A 25,484-nucleotide genomic window follows, 5' to 3' on the forward strand; every position below is an offset into this window, starting at 1 on the left:
AGCCCACACCTTTTCAATACTTAAATGTTGGACAGAGAGAGGGTTGCACATGCTTTGTTGGGATCCACATCCATGCTAGGATAACAGGAGTCTGTGAAAGAGGTCGTAGAAGATACTGGGTCAGTGCAGCGTGTGTGTGAGTGAGAGAAAGATGGGAGGAGGGAAAGAGAGCGAGAGAGAAGAGAGACAGGGAGAAAGGGGAATGTTGAGAGAGACAGAGGGAGGGAGGTAGATGAAGAGGGACAGGGAGAGTCCTTGTAAAATACAAAGAGAGAGATAAACGCACACCTGTCGTAGAAGACGGATGAGATAATCAACAATAACTTTTTTTTTTACTTTACTCCAAAAGTTTGAAGATGTATTGGTCCTAAAGGTGGAGGAGGGAGACAACCATTCAAAGACAGGATGAGGTGGGATGAATGAGTACTGACCCTGGTCAGTGAGCAGAGGCAGCAGGTCAGTGGAGTAGCTGAACTCTAGGAAGGCAGTGTGAGGGCCACCTTCACAGGCTGCAAGGTCATGGAGAGGTCCTGGACAAACTTGTCCGTCAGGCTCTCCTCCACCTGGGTCATATTGGCAGTGACCTCATCAGGGAGGAACACAAACATACTGACATCATCCTGCATCTGCACAATCTGCATAGAGAGAGGAAGATAAGGAGGGAGAAAGAGGCAGGGACAAAATGGAGAAGGGGAGAGATCAGATCAATTGGAAAATATGATTATGAACAATAAGAAGTATTTTAAACTTTTTTATGCCAGACTGTGAGAAGAAATGATCTGTGTACTTACTGTGCATCCTGGAGGTAATGGCTAATTTCACTGGGTAATGGTCCTGGGTCATCATGGCAATGCTGTAAGCGCCTCCCTATCTAGCTGTAAGTCCTTCATCCCTCTACTTTGATGATAGATTACTCAGTTCAGTCACACACACACACACACACACACACACACACACACACACACACACACACACACACACACGCCGATAGGTGAAAGGTGAAAACAACTTCAGGAAATAAAAAAAGGACTTGAACCCCAGCCTTCTAGTACCTTTGAAGTAGAAAACATGCAGAGCAGCCAAGCCAGCACTTCTTCCCAGGGGCTTTGTCAGGATGCGATCCAGCTCGCTGCCAGTTCGGTTGATTGCGTCAATGGTTGTGCCTGTTTTCAATCTTTCCGCAAGGTGGCTCAAACTCTCCGTGTTTGGTAAATGCTCAGTACAATGCTCACGTGCTTTCAAATTGGTCCTGATATTCTTCCAGAAACTAACAACATCACTGCTCAAATGAGAGTCTCTTTTTCCAAAAATGCGACAACATAAACAAAAAAGCTGCATCAGCTCTACTTGAATACACAAGCCATGTCCGTGTAAGATGGTGCCGACAGATATGCTGCAAATTTGCAGTATTTTGTGTTTTTGTGTGTTTTTTCTTACATTATTAGCCTCCCAAAAATGTTGTGTTATTACATACAGCCGGAAATAACTTTTGGATATCAGAGCGGCGGTGACTCACCAGCATTACATCCAGGAATACGACTTTCCCGAGTTGGATCCTTTGTTCGTACCACCCAGAGCAATTTAACTTATTCCAGAGGCTGCTCCAAAACACTGCTGGCGGAGAAGAGGTATTCGGAGTGGACTCCTAGTCCTACTCAGGAGGCGTGCACACCTTCCACCACTTCTGAGTATATTTCTTGCTAATCTTCAGTTTCTGGATAATAAAGTAGACGAGCTCAGGGCGAGAATCTCCTTCCAGAGAGACATCGGGGATTGCAACATACTCTTTTTCACGGAAACATGGCTTTCTCGGGATATACTGTCCCTGTCCATACAGCCATCTGGGTTCTCAGTACATCGCACAGAGGAATAAAGAACTCTCCGGGAAGAAGAAAGCCGCGGTGTATGTTTCATGATTAACTACTCATGGTGTGATTGTGATAATGTACAGAACCTCAAGTCATTTTCTTCACCGACAGAGAATACCTCACAAACAAATGCCGACCGTTTTACCTCCCAAGAGAATTCTCTTCGGTTATAGTCACAGCCGTGTATTTTCCCCCTCAAGCCGATACCACGACGGCCCTCAAAGAACTACACTGGACTTTATGCAAACTGGAAACCACATATCCTGAGGCTGCATTTATTGTAGCTGGGGATTGTGACAATGTAAATTTGAGGAAAACACTACTGAAGTTCTACCAACACATTGACTGTAGTACTCGTGCTGGTAAAACATTGGACCACTGCTACTCAACTTTTCTAAATGCATAGGCCCTCCCTTTGGCAAATCTGATCACGACTCCATTTTTCTCCTTCCTTCCTATAGGCAGAAACTCAAACAGGAAGTACCCGTGCTAAGGTCTAGTCAACGCTGGTCTGACCAATCGGAATCCATGCTTCAAGATTGTTTTGATCACACGGACTGGGATATGTTCCCGGGTAGCCTCTGAGAATAACGTTAATGAATACACAGATACAGTGACTAAGTTCATCAGGAAGTGTATAGGAGATGTTGACTATTAAAACCTACCTTAACCAGAAACCGTGGATAGATGGCAACATTCGTGCAAAACTGAAAGTGCGAACCACCGCATTTAACCATGGCAAGGTGACTGGGAATATGGCCGAACACAAACAGTGTAGTTATTCCCTCCGTAAGGCAATCAAACAGGCAAAACGTCAGTACAGAGACAAAGTTGAGTCGCAATTCAATGGCTCTGACACAAGATGTATGTGGCAGGGTCTACAGACAATCACGGACTACAAAGGGAAAACCAGACATCTTCCTTCCGAACAAGCTAAACACCTTCGCCCGCTTTGAGGATAACACAGTGCCACCGACACAGCCCGCTATCAAGGACTGTGGGTTATCCTTCTCCGTGGCCGACGTGAGTAAGACGTTTAAACGTGTTAACCCTCGCAAGGCTGTCGGCCCAGACGGCATCCAAAGTCGCGTCCTCAGACCAGCTGGCTGTAGTGTTTACGGACATATTAAATCTCTCCCTGTCACAGGGTCTGTGGTTTTTGACTATTGTTTCCTCAGGTTACTGCTGGAGGGCACCATTACCCTGTCTTCTAGTTTCCAGGTTACACTGATTAATGGTTATTGGATTCACCTGGTTGCCTTGCTATTTAGATTCCTCTGTTGGCCTGGATCCTTGCTTAGGTCTCGTGTTGTTCTTAGTGTGCCCTTTTGCGGTTGCTTTGTTATGACTAAGTAAAGTTATGGATTTACCCTTACCTCTGCCTGCTGTGTTTCTCTGTGCCTGGGTTCGAGTTTGTACTAGCATTATTGTTACACTCCCTATCCCAGTCTGCTGTCCCCACTTGCTTCAAGATGTCCACCATTGTTCCTGGACCCAAGAAAGCAAAGGTAACTGAATTAAATGACTATCGCCCCATAGCACTCACTTCTGTCATTATGAAGTGCTTTGAGAGGCTAGTTAAGGATCATATCACCTCTACCTTACCTGACACCCTTGATAACTCCAGTCCTCCAGGGCCTAATTGGTGTCACACTTTTTCGCCATCCCTGGCAAACACAGCTGATTAATCAAATTGCAATCTAAACTGAAGATCATGATTAGGTGATTATTGGAGTCAGGTGTGTTAGCTGGAACTGGGGCAAATCTGTGAGACCAATCAGGCCCTCGAGGACTGGAATTGCCCACCCCTGCCCTAGACCCTCTTCAATTTTCTTACCGCCCCAATAGAACCACAGACGATGCAATCACCATCACACTGCCCACTGCCCTATCCCATCTGGACAAGATGAATACCTATGTAAGAATCCTGCCCTGTGTAACTGGGTCCTGGACTTTCTGACGGGCTGCCCCCAGGTGGCGAAGGAAGGAAACAACACTTCCACTTCGCTGATCCTCAACATAGGGGCCCCACATGGGTGCATGCTCAGCCCAATCCTGTACTCCCTGTTCACCCATGACTGTGTGGCCACGCACGCCTCCAACTCAATCATCAAGTTTACAGATGACACAACAGTAGTAGGCCTGATTTCCAACAATGTCCGAGAGAGATTTACACTTATCAAAATCTCACGCCAGGGTTAAGCCTACACAAAACACAGCCTTTATTTTAAGTGTTTCTAAAATCCCCTGTGGGAAAAATTAATGGTGGAAAAATGTTTGGAACCATTTCCCTGTTTGACCGCTAGGTTTTATGGGTATTATGACTAATACTGTGGTACTCTATAGGGAAACACAATCACTTTTTACCTCCTCACTATTCATGTTAATAAATTAGTCTGTCAAAGTTATGGATTTACCCTTACCTCTGCCTGCTGTGTTTCTCTGTGCCTGTTCGAGTTTGTACTAGCATTATTGTTACACTCCCTATCCCAGTCTGCTGTCCCCACTAAGCAAACTGCTAAATCGTTCAGTTTACAGCTTAACTACATCTTGCCTAGGCTACTGTGGGCTATCTGAAATTAGATGTAGGCCTATCAGGGGCTATACGCTACCTGCATCTAGCTAAGATTCTAATTAAGCAAAGTTTAATTAGAATCATAAACCCAGATTTTAGTCTATAGCCTATGTATATTTGTCCTTCTGTTTTAGGTAATTGTCCTTCTGAATTGTGAATTTGTCTCCCAGTGTCTGTTGGAAAGCCGACTGAACCATGTTTTCCTCTAGGATTCTGCCTGTGGCTGCCTGTGTTTATTTTTATCCCCCCCAAAAACGCCCTAGTCCTTGCTGATGATTAGCATATCCATAACATGATGTAGCCACCAACATGCTTGAAAATATGAAGAATGGTACTCAGTGATGTTTGATTTGCCACAAACATTAGGATACCTAGTCAGTTGCACAACTGAATGCATTCAACCGAAATGTGTCTTCTGCATTTAAACCAACCCCTCTAAACCAGAGAGGTGCGGGGGCTGCCTTAATCAACGTCCATGGCACCTGGGGAATAGTTGTTGTTGGGGGTTAGCTACCTTGCTTATGGGCAAAATGGGAGATTTTGTCACCTTGCTGGCTCGGGAATTAGATTCAGCAACCTTTCAGTTACTGGCCCAATGCTATAAACCACTAGGCTACCTGTGCCCATATGCTTTGTATTCAGGACAAAAAGTTATTTTCTTTGACACATTTTTGCAGTATTACTTTAGTGCCTTATTGCAAACATGATGCATGTTTTGGAATATTTTTTATTCTGTATAGGCTTCCTTCTTTTCACTCTGTCATTTATGCTAGTATTGTGGAGTAATGTTGGTCAATTTCTTCAAAAGACAATCAGGTCTATACAATTATCAAATGTATATATTGGTAGTAGAAAGGAAACAGACTCCTCGTTTAAGTATTAGGATTCTCCTTTAGTAGTACAATTGTAGGCAGAAGTTGGTAGAGTACGGTATATGATAGCTCTCCCCAGGTTCTGCGAGGCGTCTAAGACATCCTGCAGCTTATATAGGTATAGGTTCATAACAAGCAGAGGAGGAAATCCCGGGGGGGACGGGACACACACGACCCCCCATCCTGGGAAAAATATGATTTGTCCCCCCCAATATATCACTGAAACATAACTATGTAATTTAAATAATATTAATAATACGCAATGAAAGCAGTTGTGCTGATTATAGACACTTAATAGCGCGTTTTTAAGTTTCAAAAGATTGCAACCCCCCCGACCCTTTGCCTCAAAATGGTTTGATCCACTGCCAGTTCTTTAGTTGGCAAGGTAACAGAGGGGTCGTGTCTACTGTCTGAAAGGCACTCAATGAACGTAACTGACGTGAGGTTAATCCAGTCAATCACGCACACACACTAGCTGAATATGCAGAGCTAGCGCGCAAATATTAATTATTAAGCTAGCTAGTACCTATTCCATTTATGTGGTGTCGTCAAAGATGGAATCTTTGCTATCGTCAATTTATTCCAAGATCAGCATGCAGATGATGTAAGTTAGTGCTTCAAAGTCCCTGTGATAAGGTTAGCGATAAACTGAAGTCCAAACTGAACAGAACTACACTCTCTTCTACCATTGTCTTAAATATATTTAATGGTCTCGTTGCAAAAGCTAAATTGTCGCAAGGGAACTTTTATTTATTTATTTTATTTCACCTTTATTTAACCCGGGTAGCAAAGATGATAGCAAACACCACTGAAACGGAATTGGTGCTCGCTAGCTTTGCAAATTCAGCTATTGTTGGAAGCCAGCCAATATGAAACAAACTATTAAAATTACAAAAGGTTGCAGCATATGTTGTGTAAATGGTGAACTCATACAGCTGTCAACTCGTCATTTTAATCCGTTTCACATTTGCTAGCTACCTTTTAGATCGAAGCCCAAATAGATTGATAGAAGATAAGATGATAGAAGCCCATCTCCTACTGTAAATAACCTACACACTGTGTGTGTGTGTAGCCAGCCAGCCAGCTAGCCAGCCAGGTAGAAAAATGGCAGAAAAATAAAAGACGGACATCAGAGTATTTTTCAGTACACCAAAACGCAAAGTAAGAACCCTAGTAGCCTAATATCTCAAAGACTACTTGATAAAATGTTCATAAGAAAGAAATGAAATTCTAATGGAAATGTTTCACAATGATGTCATTAGGCAGAGCAGGCAACAGATGGCACACAGACAGCAGAGTTGGGGACAGATACATTTACATTACATTAACATTTTACATTTAAGTCATTTAGCAGACGCTCTTATCCAGAGCGACTTACAAATTGGTGCATTCACCTTATGATATCCAGTGGAACAACCACTTTACAATAGTGCATCAAAATCTTTTAAAGGGGGGTTAGAAAGATTACTTTATCCTATCCTAGGTATTCCTTAAAGAGGTGGGGTTTCAGGTGTCTCCGGAAGGTGGTGATTGACTCCGCTGTCCTGGCGTCGTGAGGGAGCTTGTTCCACCATTGGGGTGCCAGAGCAGCGAACAGTTTTGACTGGGCTGAGCGTGAACTGTGCTTCCTCAGAGGTAGGGAGGCGAGCAGGCCAGAGGTGGATGAACGCAGTGCCATTGTTTGGGTGTAGGGCCTAATCAGAGCCTGAAGGTACGGAGGTGCCATTCCCCTGCCAGGGACAGACTGGCAGAGACAGGGAGTTTCAGGTAAGTTTGTTGAGTCTTTGTTTGGCAACATTATGAAAGGTTCTCAATTTTTTTTACTTGTAAAATAGGAACATAATTGGAAAATGCCATGGATACCCCCACTCTCAATTTAAACTGGTGACTGAACTAAGATTTGTTAAAGGCAATGGTATTGCTGTTGTGATTAGTTGTGTTGTTTTGGGTACCGGTAGTTAGGAGTACGGCAAACACCTTATTTCTTTGGTTCCTCAATATACATTTACCATATTACAATGTAGGCTATGTGTTACAGCACTACTTTTGGTGTCCCCCTCAGGAATTGCTCGAGAAAATTTCATGTAATTGTCCCCTCCAAAGTTGATATCAGATTTTTGCCCCTGATAACAAGGTGACATTTCACAACAGAGAACTCTAAGCATCTTCTTCCAGGTGGTGGTTTCAATCAAGCCTGCGGTGGCCTTGTGTTCTCAGAAAACCAGTCATATTCTCAGAACCTCAGACAGTCCCGGTGGGACCCAGACAGGAGGAGTATGAGTGCAGGCGGTTTCCGCCTTCTGATAGTGTCTGCAGGGCATATCACTCAAGTCAGGTTTTAACATACACACAGAGGTCTCCTGAGAGGAGACCTTACAGTTCATCATAACACAATTTATTAACCCTTTAAAAGGTATGAGGCCTTGGTTTAACCCTCAGTTATCTCCTGTCAAAGCCATTAAACTGGTGAAATTCCTGAGCGGTTTCCTTCCTCTCCGGCAACTGAGTTAGGAAGGACACCTGTATATCTTTGTAGTGACTGGGAGTAATCCAAAGTGTAGTTAATAACTTCACCATGCTCAAAGGGATATTCAATATTTTTTTTCATCTACCAATAGGTGCCCTTCTTTGCGAACCATTGGAAAACCTCCCTGGTCTTTGTGGTTGAATCTGTGCTTGAAATTTACTGCTCGACTGAGGCCCTTACAGATAATTGTATGTGTGGGGTAGACTGGGCAGTTAAAAATTATTACTGCATACAGAATAAACCCATGCAACTTGTGACTTGTTATGCACATTTTTATTCCTGAACTTATTTAGACTTGCCATAACAAAAGTGTTGAATACTCATTGACTCAAGACTTTTCTTTTTTTTTTCTTTTTACATTTCTTAAAACATAATTCCACTTGGACGTTATGGGGAATTGTGTGTAGATCAGTGACACAAAATATAAATGTAATCATTTTTAAATTCAGTCTGTTACACAACAAAATGTGGAAAAAGTCAAGGCGTGTGAATACATTCTGAAGACACTGTATATTTACCATTTGTGAGTGTGTGATATGGGGGTTGGAGACATGTTAAATTTGACATTACAAAGAAACTTTTATAAACAATAGCAACACTGTCAAGCTGCACTGAGCCTTGCTGTTGGAAAACCACATCAGTGTCCAACTTTCGGCTGTGTCAGATGCAACCGCCTCTGATTTCACTCCTCGACTTTCATCTACACTCGGTTGCCTTCGCCTTACCACTCAAACGAGCCCATGGTGAAAATTGGTTGGGTAGAGAGTCATTTAATGCTAATTTATTAAATTATGCCCATATGTATATGCAATTTAGTTATTTTCAAACGTTATTATTCTATCAATATAATAACAGAACGTATAAAAGGGCCATATGTGGTTTAAAAACGTTGGCATGTATTTTTGATATTTGACATTCAGTCCCACCAATGTCTGAATTCCACTGATTTTCTGTCTCTCATACAATTATTTATTTGCTATAATAGTCAATATTTGACAGATTTTTTTTTTCTCATTAAAAATGGTTAAGTATCTTACTCCATTATGCGCTGTTACATTTGTCAGAACTGTATTTTGGACCTTTTTATCCATTTTGACGACCGTTGCTGATGTTGGTAGGCGGTCTGTCTGCATTAAGGTGATTCCGCTCTATGGCCAATGAAAGCACTGTTTCCTGTCCAGCTTCAGGTAACTTCTACCCAAACACACTGCATGAAGGGAATCTGGATCGTTTCTTCTTCTTCTTCACATTAATGGCCATAAATAATCTAGTGTTCTGGTGGATGTCTTACGGGTACAATATGAGAACCAGTCTTCAGCAGTCTAATAGTCAGATTTAACATTTCCTTTGACCCCGTGTAACATCTCATTTAAATGGGTATCAATCTAGTCATTGCAAAGGAGAAGACGAGAGTTCTTTCAATCTTGGCATTGAAGATTTTCAGTGATTCAAATTTGACAATTTCCTTGACCCCCTTGAGGTGACCTGAAAAACATATCAGAATAGTCTGTGTTGTGTCCCAGGTACCTATAGCTGTGCAGAGTAGAGTAGGAAGCCACCTTCTGGCAGAGAAGCTCCTGCAGTACAAAGCCTGCCTGTGATTCTACGACACCATGGAACGCTCCCACACAACCGCCTCCATAGAAACGGTCTTGTGATCTCCACACCACCTTTGTGCCCTGTAGCGCTGGCGTTACACTTGTGTTATTTATGTGTGTTATTTCCATTGAGTCAGTTTAGACCGTCGTTTCAGATGCTCATAGACTTGTTTGTATGTACACAACCATTTATGTTCCTTTTATTTAAATGTTATTTATTTCACCTTTATTTAACCAGGTAGGCCAGTTGAGAACAAGTTCTCATTTACAACTGTGACCTGGCCAAGATAAAGCAAAGCAGTGCGACACAAACAAGAGTTACACATGGAATAAACAAACGTACAGTCAATAACACAATAGAAAAATCTAAATACAGTGTGTGCAAATGAAGTAATATTAGGGAGGTAAGGCAATAAATAGGCCGTAGTGGCGAAATAATTACAATTTAGAAATTAAACACTGAAGTGATAGATATGCAGAAGATGAATGTGCAAGTAGAGATACTGGGGTGAAAAGGAGCAAAAAAAATATGGGGATGAGGTAGTTGGGTGGGCTATTTACAGATGGGCTCTGTACTACTGAAATATGTATAATGTGTTATTTGTCAATGTGTACATATAAAACAATGTATAATGTACTGCCATCTATTTGTCAAAATGTATATACCGTTACAGTAAGTAGTTTGAGTTTTGTCAAGTCAACAATAAAGCCTTTCCACTGACATAATTATGCGTTTTATTTTGACATGTCACATTCTACAGGAATTAACTTATAAAAGTGAAAGTTCATTACATTCATGTTGCATTGTTATTATGGATAAATAGTGATTGCTGTGTCTAATTTCACTCTGCCAGTAATGGAGACAACATTAGGAGAAAAATAAACATTTACTGATATAAGCCAAACTCATCTTTGGTTTAAGGCTCAGGGGCAAAGTAACATATTTCCCAGGGTTCTATTGATGGCGCCTTCCACTATTAGTGCGATTTCTGTATCAGTTAGGAGTATGATTTATGGGCACTTGTATGAGGAGCATTCTATAAAGCTACAGTGTAATAATGGATAATCATACTGGAAAACAAATGATCTGTGTAGAAACAAAGCCTTGGTTCTATGAACTAGTTGGACAGTAAAAGAGAAGTTTCCTTCTCCTTTTCCTGTTTGTGCTGAGGTATAAGGTACCAGGTCTGGCCAGAAGAGGGCAGAAGTGATGTCACTGGACAAAATACAGACAGACAACTCCCGACAAATCACTCACTTTTAATGAACTAATATAGTAGAGTCATGCATAGTATACATACATTAATATAATAAGGCAGAGTTATGGTTAGTAAAGTACAAAGTGACCGGTATACTACCCTACTTACATTGCAAAGTCTAAACACATTGTCTGTGTTTATGGTTGGTTGGCATTGAATATGATGAACAGCAGCTGAACGTATTGTTCACTATACACAGAGAGAATGATTGATGTAAATCAAAAGGGCTTTTTCAAAGTTTTCAAAAAGTACAAAAAAAATAACCGTCCCACTTTACAATGTGTTCCTAATACTTTTCTATTCGCACAGTAGTTCCATAGGGAAGTATCGTAATCTAGGTTCATATTTTACACAGTACATATTTAGTTACTACTCAAAATGGTGTTAGTATCCTCACAGACGAACCAACCCCAAACCCAGGGTAGAGGGGCTGAGAGAATGTGGTCTCGACTCTGTGAAGGAGCGTCATGGTGTCTGAGACGGTCACGCTGTAAAAGGACAGAGTTCCTGCCCCGTGGTCCAAGTACACTCCAACTCTGGAGTCTGAGCGGATGGCAGGGACAGAAGTCTCTTTACCATTATGGTAGAAACAGCATCTAGATGCAGAGCAGTACAACCTCCAGGACTTGTCATTAGCGCCAAACCAACACTCATAACCACTTCCTCTCCTGCTGATCCCTTTATACGAGACAGCTACATCAACCTCCACCCCAGTCCACTCTACCTCCCAGTAGCAGGGTTCAGAAATACTCCAGACACCCTCTCTACACAACACCTGTTTCCAGTGGCTAAATCTATGTTCATGGTTGGGATAGGCCTGGATCGTATGGCTCCTGGTCACCTTTCTGTTCCACTCAGACAGACACAGGAGTTGATTTGCTGTGTTGGGATCCAATGTCAGCGGGCAGCAGTCTAGGAAGAGGAAAAAAATATATATATTTTTAAAAGACCCTGTGAATTTAAGGGTATTTTACTGACAAGCCAGTCAACCAATCTCTGCTCCCATATGTTGGCCAATCACCTTCTTGGCGCTCTTCCCTTGGGTGAGGGTTTTTTTAGAGAGAAAAAGAGTGGGAAATGGGCATACAGGAGAAGAGATGACCTAGTGCATCCACTAAACTGTGAGTAGGCTTAGTGTTTGAATAATGTTTGCTATGCTAACATATTCACGCTACTGTTCGGTTTTCGCCTTCTATTCATTGCTTAATAAATGTTAAACATGTTTTCTTTCTGAACTATAGTTTTAACTATGCTTTGTTGAAAGTAAAACAATTTCCGGGGGAACAAAAACTGTTACTTTGGATGTGACTACTTTATTCAAATATTTTGAAAAAGTATTTGCTTTCTCAGATATTTAATCAAATACTTGATCTCAGGAAGTGACTACTTTTCTGAAACTATTGGATTGGCTGCCTTCAACTAATGGCAGGACTGTATCTGGAACTGCATGTTGAAGATGGAAATAGAATGAGTAGAGCACACACAATCTACTATACTATTCCAAGACATGCATCTGTTGGTCACAGACACTGTACCTTTACAACAACAAAAAAGCTAGGGGCGTGGATCAGAATACCAGTCGGTATCTGGTGTGACCACCATTTGCCTCATGCAGCGTGACATCTCCTTCGCATAGATTGATCACACTTGATTGTGGCCTGTGGAATGTTGTCCCACTCTTCAAATGGCTGTGTGAAGTTGCTGGATATTGGCGGAAAATGGAACACGCTGTCGTACACATCGATCCGGAGCATCCCAAAACGTGCTCAATGGGTGACATGTCTGGTGAGGATGCAGGCCATGGAAGAACTGGGACATTTTCAGCTCTTAGGAATTGAGTTCAGATTCTTGCGACATGGGGCCGTGCATTATCATGCAGAAACATGAGGTGATGACAGTGGATGAATTGCAGGACAATGGGCCTCAGGATCTCGTCATGGTATCTCTGTGCATTAAAATGGCAGTCGATAAAACGCAATTGTGTTTGTTGTCCGTAGCTTATGCCTGCCCATACCATAACCCCACCTCCACCACGGGGCACTCTGTTCACAACGTTGATATCAGCAAACTGCTCACCCACGTGGTCTGCAGTTGTGAGGACAGTTGGACGTAGTGGAAAATTCTTGAAAGCGATTTTGGAGGCAGGCTTATGGCAAAGAAATTAACATTTAAAAAAATCTCTGGTAACAGTGCTGGTGGACATTCCTGCCATCAGCATGCCAATTGCACACTCCCTCAAAAGTTGGGACATCTCACCAAGAGGGATGTAAACAAATTTGTGCACATTTTAGAAAGAAGCTTTTTGTGCGTATGGAACATTTCTGGGATATTTTATTTCAGCTCATGAAACATGGGACCAAAACTTCACATGTTGCGTTTATATTTTTGATCAGTGTATACTGTGTATATATACACAGTACCAGTCAAAAGTTGACACACCTTCTCATTCAAGGGTTTTTCTTTATTTTTACTATTTTCTACATTGTAGAATAGTGAAGACATAATTCTGAAATAACACATATGGAATCATGTAGTAACCAAAAAAAGTGTTAAACAAATCAAATAGCCACCCTTTGCCTTGATGACAGCTTTGCACACTCTTGGCATTCTCTCAACCAGCTTCATGAGGAATGCTTTTCCAACAGTCTTGAAGGAGTTCCAACATATGCTGAGCACTTGTTGGCTGCTTTTCCTTCACTCTGCGGTCCAACTCATCCCAAACCATCTCAATTGGGTTGAGGTCAGTTGATTGTGGAGGCCAGGTCATCTGATGCAGCACTCTATTACTCTCCTTAGTCAAATAGCCCTTACACAGCCTGGAAGTGTGTTGGGTCATTGTCTTGTTGAAAAACAAACGATTGTCCCACTAAGACCAAACCAGATGGGATGGCGTATCGCTGCAGAATGCTGTGGTAGCCATGCTGGTTAAGTGTACCTTGAATTCTAAATTAAATCACTGACAGTGTCACCAGCAAAGCACCCCCACACCATCACACCTTCTCCTCCATGCTTAATGGTGGGAAATACACATGCAGAGATCATCCGTTCACCTACTCTGCGTCTCACAAAGACACAATGGTTGGAATCAATAATCTTACATTTGAACTCATCAGACCAAAGGACAGATTTCCACCTGTCTAATGTCCATTGCTCATGTTTCTTGGCCTAAAAGTCTTCTTCTTATTGGTGTCCTTTAGTAGTGGTTTCTTTGCAGCAATTCGACCATGAAGGCCTGACTTATGCAGTCTCCTCTGAACAGTTGATGTTGAGATGTGTCTGTTACTTGAACTCTGTGGTGAAATGAATTACCGATTTCTGAGGCTGGTACTGTAACTCTAATGAACTGGGTCTTCCTTTCCTGTGGCGGTCTTCATGAGAGCCAGTTTCATCATAGCGCTTTATGGTTTTTGCGACAGCATTTGTGCTACTGCACAAATTTTCCGGATTGACTGACCTTCCATGACTTCAAGTAATGTTGGACTGTCGTTTGTCTTTGCTTATTTGAGCTGTTCTTGCTGTAATATGGACTTGGTCTTCTACCAAATAGGGCTATCTTCTGTATACCACCCCTACCTTGTCACAACACAACGGATTGGCTCAAACACATTAAGTTCCACAAATTAACAAGGCACACCTGTTAATTGAAATGCATTCCAGATGACTCTCTCATGAAGCTGGTTGAGAGAATGTGTGCAAGCTGTCATCAAGCCAAAGGATGGCTACTTTGAAGAATCTCAAATATATTTTGATTTGTTTAACACTTTTTAGTTACTACATGATTCCATGTGTTTTTACATTGTTTTGTTGTCTTTACTATTATTATACAATGTAGAAAATATACAAAAAGAAAAGAAAAACCCTTGAATGAGTAGGTGTCCAAACTTTTGACTGGTACTGTATGTATGTATGTATGTATGTATGTATGTATGTATGTATGTATGTGGGCCTAGTTTTACCCTAATACAAGGGCCTGAAACTCATACACATCACATCAAATTGAACCAAATCCACACCCATCATTATCATATTTCCCAGCATGCTGTAAATAAACCATATTCGACCACCTCGAGTATTTGTAAAGTTGGTACCTTGAAATAAACTACAAAATAAAACTACTTTCTGCCCAGGTCTGGTTGGAGAGAAACATTTTAAGCATCTGCCTGGTTCTTATTGGACCACCTGTGGTGGGTCATATCCCTAGCAGCCAGTGTTGTACAGCAGCCAGTGTTGTACAGCAGCCAGTGTTGTACAGCAGCCAGTGTTGTACAGCAGCCAGTGTTGTACAGCAGCCAGTGTTGTACAGCAGTCAGTGTTGTACAGCAGTCAGTGTTGTACAGCAGTCAGTGTTGAACAGCAGTCAGTGTTGAACAGCAGTCAGTGTTGTACAGCAGTCAGTGTTGAACAGCAGTCAGTGTTGTATGAGTATATAGGAAGTGAGGTCTCAGAAGCTGACCGCTCAAAATGTTTCCAGCTAGCTGTTTTTTTTACAAAGTGAGTGAACACGTGTGTGTGTGTGTGTGCTTTACTTACATTCTAAGAACTCCTCTCTGGTCTTGGGCTCAGGAAGGTGAACATTTGGAACTTTAGCCACTATAGGACACAGGCACACCCATCATTAGGACGCTATGCAACAAGTTTCAGGAGGGCAACGTCACTCAGCGATGCTAACCTAGCCATCAACGGTACAAACACCGCAAATCATACTGCATGTATCTCTACAGAAGGCACAATAGCAAACATGCAGGAGCACTTATGAGCTTGAAATATGCCTTCTACCAACCTTTCCCGTATATTCTGTCCATTTGCACCTTGCAGAGGTCTTGTAGTCGCTCTTGCAGTTCAGCGGCAAATTTCTTCACATGCTTAAATGTGACAATGATGCTGGGTGTGCCCTCAGATCCAAGAGGGACACAGAGAGACTGGAAATGCTACGACATTGAGAAAGGCCACGGTCATTTTATTTCAGCGCATTTCACCCGTGACAGAGTTCTAGACCTAGTCATAGAAAAGTCATTTAAGTTAGAGATGTCACCTGGAGGAAATGGATGTGATCGTCTGTGTGTGACAGGTGCTTTAGCTCAGCAGCTCTCCTCCTCAGTCCAGCGACCTCCTGCTCAAGTTGCCTCATATGCCTTTTAGCTCGACCCACTTGAGCCTTCTCTTGGGCACTGATCAGCTCCTTCACCTCAGAGCGCCTTTTCTCAACGGAGTGGATGAGCTCAGTCAAGGTCCTCTCACTGTCAAACAATTCCGCTTGTGCAGAGCGCTGTTAGGACACAGAGAAGAGGGGATCCATTTCAACCACCCTATTCACTTAGCTTTCATCAGGACCCCCAGACTGCCTGAGTGCAATTCAAATGTTCCCCAACGCTCACCTTCAGAGAGTCCACAGCCTGTCTCAGCTCCTGCATTTCCTTCTCTCTCTCCTGGATTCTCTGCTGGGATTTCAGACTATTTTCCCCCAACTGCTTCTGCAGAGAATATTATCATATGCATAAAACAAATAGCTTACTATCAGGTAGGCCACTGTGCATCTGACAAGGTACCCAGAAAACAAAATGCTGAAAAGGCGTTTTTGTCTGACGTTGAAGCCATCTACACTTTTAGTTCTGAAGGAACCGGTTCAAGGAACGGAACCTGAAAAGACCGTTATTTTTCAAGGTATCGAAACAGAACCGGGCCAAAGAGATCTCTAGTGTTCCGGAAGTGGAACCGTTATTTTCAAATCTTGAGAGCAGCATAATGTTATTTTTTTTGTTTCTAAATGTCTAGTATGTAATGCTGTAATTTCAGTGAAATGTATGATGCTAGCACCTTTCTATTCACGCCATGATGTTCAGCGCTTCAAGCTAAACCCCCTTCGTGTCCACGCCTCTCTGGCTCTCTCACCCCCTTGAAACTTCAGCTGCACCTCTCTCTCAATCTGACTCATCAAGCGTGCAACCACTAGCTTAACGGTCTGAAAACTATTGTCAGCTCAAACGGGCTGGGCTTCGCACTGATTGGATGACCCCTTTTCAAATTGAACCTCCTCATTCTGTTTTGTATGAGGAACCAGAGACATCAACCTACCAGATGAGACATGTTAAAACAGATTATGTAATGCCAGGCTAAAAGAAATGAACAAATGTATTGTGTGATGACTGTTCTCATCTTTACCTGTTTTTCAGTCCTTTCTTCTGCAGCGGGGACTATATCATGGCCTTTATGATCATCCATCACACACAGCAGACAGATACACTGCTGATCGGTACGGCAGTAAACCTCCAGCAGTTTGTCATGGCGATTGCAAATCTTCTCCTGTAGACCAGTGGCATCAATCAACTTGTGTTTTTTTCCTTGGTTGAGGTCATTGTGAAGTTTTAGGTGAGTCTCACAGTAAGAGGCAAGGCACAGCAGACAGGACTTGACAGCTTTGAGTTTTCTCCCAGCGCAGATGTCACACCCCACATCTGAAGGTCCAGCATAACAGTAAGCAGGAGGAGCAGCTTGGAGTCCTGTCTTCTTCAGTTTCTCCACTAATTCGTTCAGTAGAGTATTTTTCCCCAGAGCAGGTCTTGGGGTGAAGGTCTGCCTGCACTGGGGACAGCTGTACACACCTTTCCGATCATCCTGATCCCAGCTTTCTTTAATACAGCCCATACAGTAACTGTGTCCACAGGCAGTAGTCACTGGATCTTTCAGTAGGTCCAGACAGATTGAACAGGTCATCAAATCATTATCTAAAACAGCTTCTGCCATGGTAAAACACACCCTATCAGACTGAGCAGCAGAGTCAAAAGATAAATCGTTTCCCCGCTTTAACGGTTTGTTCTGGGCGGTAGGTGTGGCTTCCAGTGAAATCGAAAATTGGCTTTTGGCCTGGATCTGTGAGGGATCCATAAGATCAGTGTCTGGCCAGCAGAGGGCATCAGAATCCATATTCGTCAAGTACAGTACGTCGCCTTGGTGAGTAGGCGCTGCCAGCAATAGACAATGTACTAACAGAATACAGACAGTCAACATGCAGGATATACAATATACTTACAGTAAACATAACATTCTGGAGTAGAAGGTGATTTACAGTGAGGATATACAATTTGCAGAGGAAGGGATGCTGCCTTAACGAATATATAGTGCATATACAGTGTAGTGCAAACGCAGTATAGTGCAGATTAGTATTGCAGGTTATTGATGGCAAGGTGCAGCGTTCAGCTCAAATACAAAGTATTTTAATCCCCACGATATGAGGTCTGTCAGAAGTTGAGTTTCAACTAGAACCTGACCGACACAACGCATCACCGACATCATCGGCCGATATTGGCATTTTAACGCTATATCGGTCGATAATTCCACCAATAACTGATGTTCAATAAATAGCTGATCTGAACGCTTGTGGCCATTCCCATATCATTCTTATCACAATGTAAGAAATCAACATCGACTCACAACCAGAAAATAAATCCTTGGCGTAAATTGGCGTGAAATCCTTTAATCTGTATCGCATTTAAGATCATCAGCGTGCTTAAGTTTCTTTTAATTACAACCAGAGAGAATTGTCTGCTCAGAATGAACACCTGGGGCTACTAATCTAACCCTTTCCAACGTGGCAAGGGAGCACGTTGTATTCCGTTTTGGCAGAGTGGCTGCGTGACCTCTCTCTGGACACCTCTTCCCAATAGCTAAAACCCCGTACCTTCTGTGCATGTGCTGCGGAACGACACAACTAGTTTAGGAAATCTCATACCTATGGCTGGAACATTGGTCCACTGTTGGAGGAAACCCGTCTGAAGCGCCGTCTCTTCTAAAAGTTACATTAAAAGCTGGAGGTTTTTTGTTGTTGGGGGAGGGTTATATTTCAAGTATTTTAATTGTTAAACAAACCAAATAACATAAGTTAGCATTCAAGTTGTTACGTAACATTTACCGTAATCGTGATACAGATAAAGACTTAGAAAGCTTAAGTTAGCCACTTCACCGAGAGGTAATTTACAATGTAGCCTAGTACTCGAGCTCAAGTCATCCCAACAAAATAAAATGCATATCCGAGAAACAACGGAAAACAATAATACTGAACTCTTCCATGCAGCGACTCACACATTTTGCATGTTTAAAAAGAAAAAAGTCTGTGGTGGTGAGGTTTCAATTAGAAGCTGACCGATATATTGCGTCGCCGAATTGATCTGTTGATATTGGCATTTTAACGCTTTATCGGTATCAGCCGACAATTCCACGACAACTAATATTCAATAAATAGGATGGGGGGAAAAAAGGGTATCTCAAGCTGATCTGAATGTTTGCGGCCATTCTCATTATGTCACAATGTTAGAAATCAACATTAGCAGCATATTTCTTGGACAACTGCTCTTCTGAATGGCAATTTAGGAGAATTCAGTGTGGAAAATGACACTTTCATTTCCCTACTGTAAAACAGTATATCAGATATATCCGTATTAAATAACACTGAGGTGTGTTACTAAAAAAATGGAACCATATTTTGGTAGGCCGTACTATTGCGATTAGCTGGCTTCCAATAGGCTTACCCATGACCAACAAAGCTCACTACCTCTTTAAATGAGTGAATATTTCCAAGCTCAACCATTATTAATGAGAGAGAGACTCCTGTGCACACAAACAAACAAACGACTAGCTGGGTGCAGTCCTCCTGCGGTCAGTAATTAAGGATTCAGTTCTTCACAAGCACAACACACATTCAAGTATCTTCTTCATTGTTAGTGGCGAGTGATGGACAAGCGTGTCTAACAAAAGGGATCTTTGGACACAGTCTTGGCAGTTACAGGTGAACAGCAGTCAGTGTGCTGGTTTAAATCCTGACCATCAAATCAGCTACTGATTCAGACCCGACAAACCAGATAACTGGTCAAAACTCCAAAAGCTAAATCAATCACATTGGCCTCCTGCTGCTTCTATCTAATCTACGGGTACTGAGTAGAGCTCTAGGCCTGGGTTACGGAGGCTCTACGCTGCCGGCACTGAGTAGAGCTCTAGGCCTGGGTTACGGAGGCTCTACGCTGCCGGCACTGAGTAGAGCTCTAGGCCTGGGTTACGGAGGCTCTACGCTGCCGGCACTGAGTAGAGCTCTAGGCCTGGGTTATGGAGGCTCTACTCTGCAGGTACTGAGTAGAGCTCTAGGCCTGGGTTACGGAGGCTCTACGCTGCCGGCACTGAGTAGAGCTCTAGGCCTGGGTTATGAAGGCTCTACCCTGCAGGTACTGAGTAGAGCCCTAGGCCTGGGTTATGAAGGCTCTACCCTGCAGGTACTGAGTAGAGCCCTAGGCCTGGGTTACGAAGGCTCTACCCTGCAGGTACTGAGTAGAGCCCTAGGCCTGGGTTACGAAGGCTCTACCCTGCAGGTACTGAGTAGAGCCCTAGGCCTGGGTTACGAAGGCTCTACTCTGCAGGTACTGAGTCCGGGCCCTCGTCCCTCAGCATGTCCGTTTCAGGGCTAGGCAGGCCTTGGTCAGAGGTGGGCGTGTCGGCCTGCTCCTGGGAGAGGTCTTCGGAACACCGGCTAACATTCGGGGAAATTACATCGGGACTCGTGTCACATGACTCGGTGCTCTGCCCCGACATGGTGGCGGTGATCATCCTGGCGACACTGGGCGGGGTGGGATCAAACTCGTCGTCCTCCAGGACCGGCGACTCGTGGACGTCTGTGAGGGAGAGACACAGGGTGACTCTCGATAGTCTAAAGTAGCCTCCATTCTACATTAATTGGAGAGAAAAAAAACACCACAGGTGAAAGCAATTCACCACCAATTTCTTTCCCCATTGTGCAGATGGAGGAAGAAAGAACAGCACTTAATAATATTAAGATGCACCCTCAGAGGCACTGAGGTGAAAGACTTACTGAATATGGAATCAAAACATTGAATTACGTTACGTCAAATACGTTTGAAAGTGTCGGATATGTGTAGATCTAATTAAGAAGACGAGTAAACTACTGTACTGTGAAAAATGCCTGAATGTGCAACTATTTACAGTAAACAACTTGTCGGTCTGCCAATGTTGCCGTGATGACTGTAAAATGTCAAACTCACTGCTGAAGGCCTCTGGGTACTGCTTGGCGATCTTGCCCTTTAAAGTCCTGCGTGGACAGATAAAACCATGAATATGTGGATTATGTTCACAGAACAGAAAGAAACCAAGGTTAGAGCTATAATTTTGTGACTCCTCCCACGAGCTAGAGTGAAAATTGGATAAGAGACAGTATGTGACTGACCGTCACAGTCAGGTGAAAGTTTCCATTCGTAGTTAGTATAATATGTACTTGGAGGAAGTATACAATCCACCAAGAAAATGGTTGTTAAACAACCCCTTGCCACTTCCCCTAAACACTTCGCGTAGATCTGAAAATTTGATAGGTATGAAAGTAGTTCCCATCTTGTCCCCTGATAGGCTGGGTGGAGACATTACCATATTGCTTACACTTATCCAACCCGTGTCAGATCTACAGAAAGGTTTTCGGGGTAAGGCTTGGGGAAGTTTTTGTATGTAGGGTATAAGGGGTCTAGAGTCCGGGTCTTAGGGGTAGCCTCATTGTCTTACGTCGGATAGAGTGACGGCAACGGCGTGTCGTGTTAGAACGACGCCATCTGTCAGAAGACAACGGGGGTAGTATTAGGATGGGTCCATCACCTGATTCTCCTAAAGATGCTGTCCAAGTCCTTCTTCATCTCCACCAGGGTGCGAGTGTGAAGCAGGAAGTGTTCGTTCATCTGCTGCAGCCGCACGTTGGAAAGTCCATTGAAGTTGATCAGCATCTCATTGGTCTTCTCAAAGCGGTCCAGCCTGGGACAGGAGCCAATGACGAGCAAGATCAAATAGGCTCTATTATATCGATAATATGAAATTAATGGTGTCTTATTTGTGTTAAGTCTTTGGCAAAGCTGTGCCTGTTTTGCCACAGTCTGCACAAGCTGACAGTTACAGGATTGAATGTCAAGGAAATGAGTAGGTCTAGACTGTTTTATTGGTGTAATAAAATCACCTCAGTTCTGATTGACCCAAAATGAACCAATGTTGTGCTGTATTTGACTATTGTAACATATCACAGTGAGTGCAAGGCCATCCATCAAGACCCCATGCAGCCAGCTAGTCTGCTCTCTATGTTAGTGTTTCCCAACTCCAGTCCTCGAGTACCCCCAACAGTACAAATTTTTATTGTAGCCCTGGACAAGCACACGAGTTGAATGAGGTATGGTTGTTCGGAGCAATAACACAAATATGCGCTGGAGTTGGGAAACATTGCTCTGTGTGAGAAATAGAAATGCTCCCAGCAGATATAGGATGTGCTCTGTGCAGCAGTCCGGACTGTTACTCACATGTGCCTCTGGGCTTGGATGATGGCGTTGACATCCTCAGAGTTTACCATGCTAAGCATTCTGTTGCAAAACATTCCAGAAGCTGTGGGTTCCATGGTGCTGATGATTAATGGAAAGCATTTGGAAAACATACACCATCAACACTGTGAATACATGAATGTCAAACAGCTAGGTGTTTGCATTACAAATTACAACAAATAGCTTGCTAACACAAAATATGAACCTGCTAGGGAGCAGGCCTATCGTAGTCAAGAAACGCTATGAAGCAGTTACCTTGTTAGCACTGGCAAGATACAAGGCTTATTATGCGTTCAGAGTTTGCTTAACAGCACTGAACAAAAATATAAACGCAACAATTTCAAAGATTTTACTGAGTTACAGTTCATATAAGGAAATCACTCAATTAAAATAAAATTAATAAGGCCCTAATGTATGGATTTCACATGAGTGGGAATACAGATATGCATCTGTTGGTCACAGATGTCTTAAAAAAAAAGGTAGGGGCGTGGATCAGAAAACCAGTCAGTATCTGGTGTGGCCACCATTTGTCTCATGCAGTGTGACACATCTCCTTCACATAGAGTTGATCAGGGTGTTGATTGTGGCCAGGGGAATATTGTCCCACTCCTCTTCAATGGCTGTGCCAAGTTGATGGATATTGGCGGGAACTGGAACACACTGTCGTACACATCGATCCAGAACATCCAAACATGCTCAATGGGTGACATGTCTGGTGAGTATGCAGGCCATTGAAGAAGTGGGACATTTTCATCTTCCAGGAATTGTGTAGATATCATTGCAACATGGGGCAGTGCATTATCTCATCACTATGTCTGTGCAAATTTCCATCGATAAAATGCAATGGTGTTTGTTGTCCATAGCTTATACCTGCCCATACCATAACCCCACCACCACCATAGGGAACTCTGTTCAAAGTTGACATCAGCAAACCACTGCCCGGTACAGTCGAAACCGAGATTCATCCGTGAAGAGCACACTTCTCCAACGTGCCAGTGGCCATTGAAGGTGAGCATTTGCCCACTGAAGTCGGTTACGACGCCAAACTGCAGTCAGGTCAAGACCCTGGTGAGGACGACGAGCACGCAGATGAGCTTCTATGAGACAGTTTGTGCCAAAATTCTTAGGTTGAGCAAACCCACAGTTCCATCAGCTGTTCAGGTGGCTGGTCTCAGACGATCCCACAGGTGAAGAAGCCCGATGTGGAGGTCCTTGGCTGGCATGGTTACAAGTTTAAGGCTGGATGGACGTACTGCCAAACAACGTTTGTTAATGGTAGGGAAATTAACATTCAATTATCTGGCAAAAGTCCTGGTGGACATTCCTGCAGTCTGCATGCCAATTGCACTCACCCTCAAAACGTGAATCAGCTGTGGCATGTGTTGTGTAACAAAATTGCACATTTGAGTGACCTTTTATTGTCCCCAGCACAAGGTGCACCTGTGTAATGATCATGCCGTTTAATCAGCTCTTGACATGCCACATCTGTCTGGTGGACGGATTATTTTAGCAATGAAGAAATACTCACTAACAGGGATGTTAACAAAGTTGTTCACAATTTGAGAGAGACGTTTTTGTGCGTATGGAAAATGTGTGGGATATTTTATTTCAGCTCATGAAACCAACACTTTACGTTGCGTTTATATTTTTGTTCAGTGTGCTAAAGCTAACTTTACCTAACTTTGACGGACTAGACTATAGACAGTACTCGTAACGTCACACAGAACGAGCTTAGTTATACAAATATTTGGTAACGATAAGCAGGCTAGCCTAACATACTTACGATTAGATATGTCCCAAACTCGTTATATCCGTGAATTTTCTTTAACACTTGAATGGCAATATAAACTCTTACATTGAGCTACTGACATTCACTTTCATAACTGGAACTAGATGTAATTTAGCAGTCTTTGGCAAAGAGAAACATTTCTTGTTTCTGGAGAAACTTAACGCTGTACCGCACTTCCGTGTTGTGGAAATGTTGATCACGTGACAAAGGAAAGGAATATCTGTCATTTCCGGTGGCTTTATGCCAATCACAGCAAACCAAAGGGAGTTATTATAATTGTTTTTACCTTATTTAGAACTCTAGGTAGGGTTGGGGGGGGGTCACAGATTAGTCTTTACATTACTTGCAAAAATATTGTAATCAGATTACGGATACTTTTGAAAAACTAGATTACTTCGAGGATTACTTTTAAATTCAGAAAGGATGTTTGCGAAATAAATATTTTACACTTCTCTGTTTTCTCAATGACATTCAAATCAGCATTGAAAAAAGGCGCAAGTTTAAGTTTGTTCCACCTGAGCGTGTCTGACCACAAATCAGAGACCACTATGTTGACACACCAAATGTGTTTGATGGATCGCAGGAAAAGAGCAGGAATAGGCTTTGGTAGGCTACAGTCCAAGCAATGTCTTCCAATGGTGGGACTGCTGTCGGCATCCAAAGATGATCAATTTGAATAAACGCTTGGATGTAAGGATGACAGCAGTTGTGTAGTCTACAGCGATACGGATATAACTTATTATTGATATCTACATAGCGCATTGATGTGAATCACACTGATGCTCTCTCATTTAGCTATTTGCGCCTTACGGATTGTGGTTGTTGTGGATGGCTGTTCACAAATCTAAACGTGTATTTGAACCCAATAATGGTTGAATTCAAGACGTTTAAACTGCCTATCAGTCATTGTTTTGGAAACAAGTGGACAGCCAGTGAAAATGCGCTCTTGCCACATCTGCATAGTGCGGATCCAAACCCATGGAATAAAAGTGGGGCTTTTATTGCTCAATCTAATTAATGTTGATAAAAAAACACATAGGCCTAAGGGACACATGCTCACACTTGCACATGTTTGATAGACTTAAAGGGGCAATCTGTAGTTGCTACATCCGTTTTTGGACTTATCAATCATTTGTATATCATGGATGGTCAGTCCTTGCATCCATAGCTCTGTCTAGTAATCTGAGAGTGGTTACATTTCTCCAGGCCCATCCCTCAGTTTTTTTACCAAAACAGAGACGGGGTGTCGGTTTGTTATTGTTTCATCTGTGGATTTGCCCTTTAAACAGCTGAATATTATTAAGATTTCAAAGTGTCACCAACAAAAAGGTTAACAATAGTCCTATAGCAAATGCAGCATATGGCATTCATTTTTCACATGTAAATAACACTTTTCAGTAGTGATCAAAGCATGCCATTCCATGAGTGCAGCATTGATTTTTCAACTTGAATCAATGAGCCCAATCAGTCCTCCATGAACAACAGAGTAGGGCTGGCTAATAAGTCCTTAGTTTTGGGGTCATGCTCAGGTAAAACAATTTGGCTAATCTGTTCTTCCATATTTCCAAGTCCTATTCTTGAAGATCAAGAGGAATAACATTTACTGTAATGACTGGAATTCTGATAGACTTTGGTTTTTAATCTAAAGATATAA

At 42.7% G+C, this 25,484-nt stretch overlaps 2 protein-coding genes across 3 annotated transcripts; both read right to left on the bottom strand.

Moving 5' to 3' along the window:
- Positions 1 to 10,684: 10,684 nt before the first annotated feature.
- Positions 10,685 to 17,960, bottom strand: LOC115197064 (tripartite motif-containing protein 16). Its single transcript, XM_029758236.1, has 6 exons — positions 16,859 to 17,960; positions 16,075 to 16,170; positions 15,732 to 15,965; positions 15,480 to 15,627; positions 15,230 to 15,289; positions 10,685 to 11,611 (listed from the first exon to the last, which is right to left on the bottom strand). Exons 1-6 carry the CDS (start codon positions 17,702 to 17,704, stop codon positions 11,073 to 11,075), a joined length of 1,923 nt encoding a protein of 640 aa, XP_029614096.1. The 5' UTR covers positions 17,705 to 17,960; the 3' UTR covers positions 10,685 to 11,072.
- A 184-nt stretch (positions 17,961 to 18,144) lies between these two features.
- Positions 18,145 to 24,016, bottom strand: LOC115197075 (kxDL motif-containing protein 1). 2 transcript variants are annotated; one of them, XM_029758257.1, is made up of 5 exons: positions 23,825 to 24,016; positions 22,024 to 22,105; positions 21,338 to 21,490; positions 20,740 to 20,786; positions 18,145 to 20,352 (listed from the first exon to the last, which is right to left on the bottom strand). In XM_029758257.1, the coding sequence occupies exons 2-5, from the start codon at positions 22,095 to 22,097 to the stop codon at positions 20,090 to 20,092; spliced, it is 537 nt and encodes a 178-aa protein (XP_029614117.1). In that variant the 5' UTR covers positions 22,098 to 22,105; positions 23,825 to 24,016; the 3' UTR covers positions 18,145 to 20,089. The 2 variants fall into 2 exon arrangements, with proteins under 2 accessions (XP_029614117.1, XP_029614116.1); XM_029758256.1 differs by having other exon boundaries at positions 22,024 to 22,122.
- Positions 24,017 to 25,484: the final 1,468 nt, after the last annotated feature.

This window comes from Salmo trutta, chromosome 7 (genome assembly GCF_901001165.1).
Source record: "Salmo trutta chromosome 7, fSalTru1.1, whole genome shotgun sequence".
NCBI lineage: Eukaryota > Metazoa > Chordata > Actinopteri > Salmoniformes > Salmonidae > Salmo > Salmo trutta.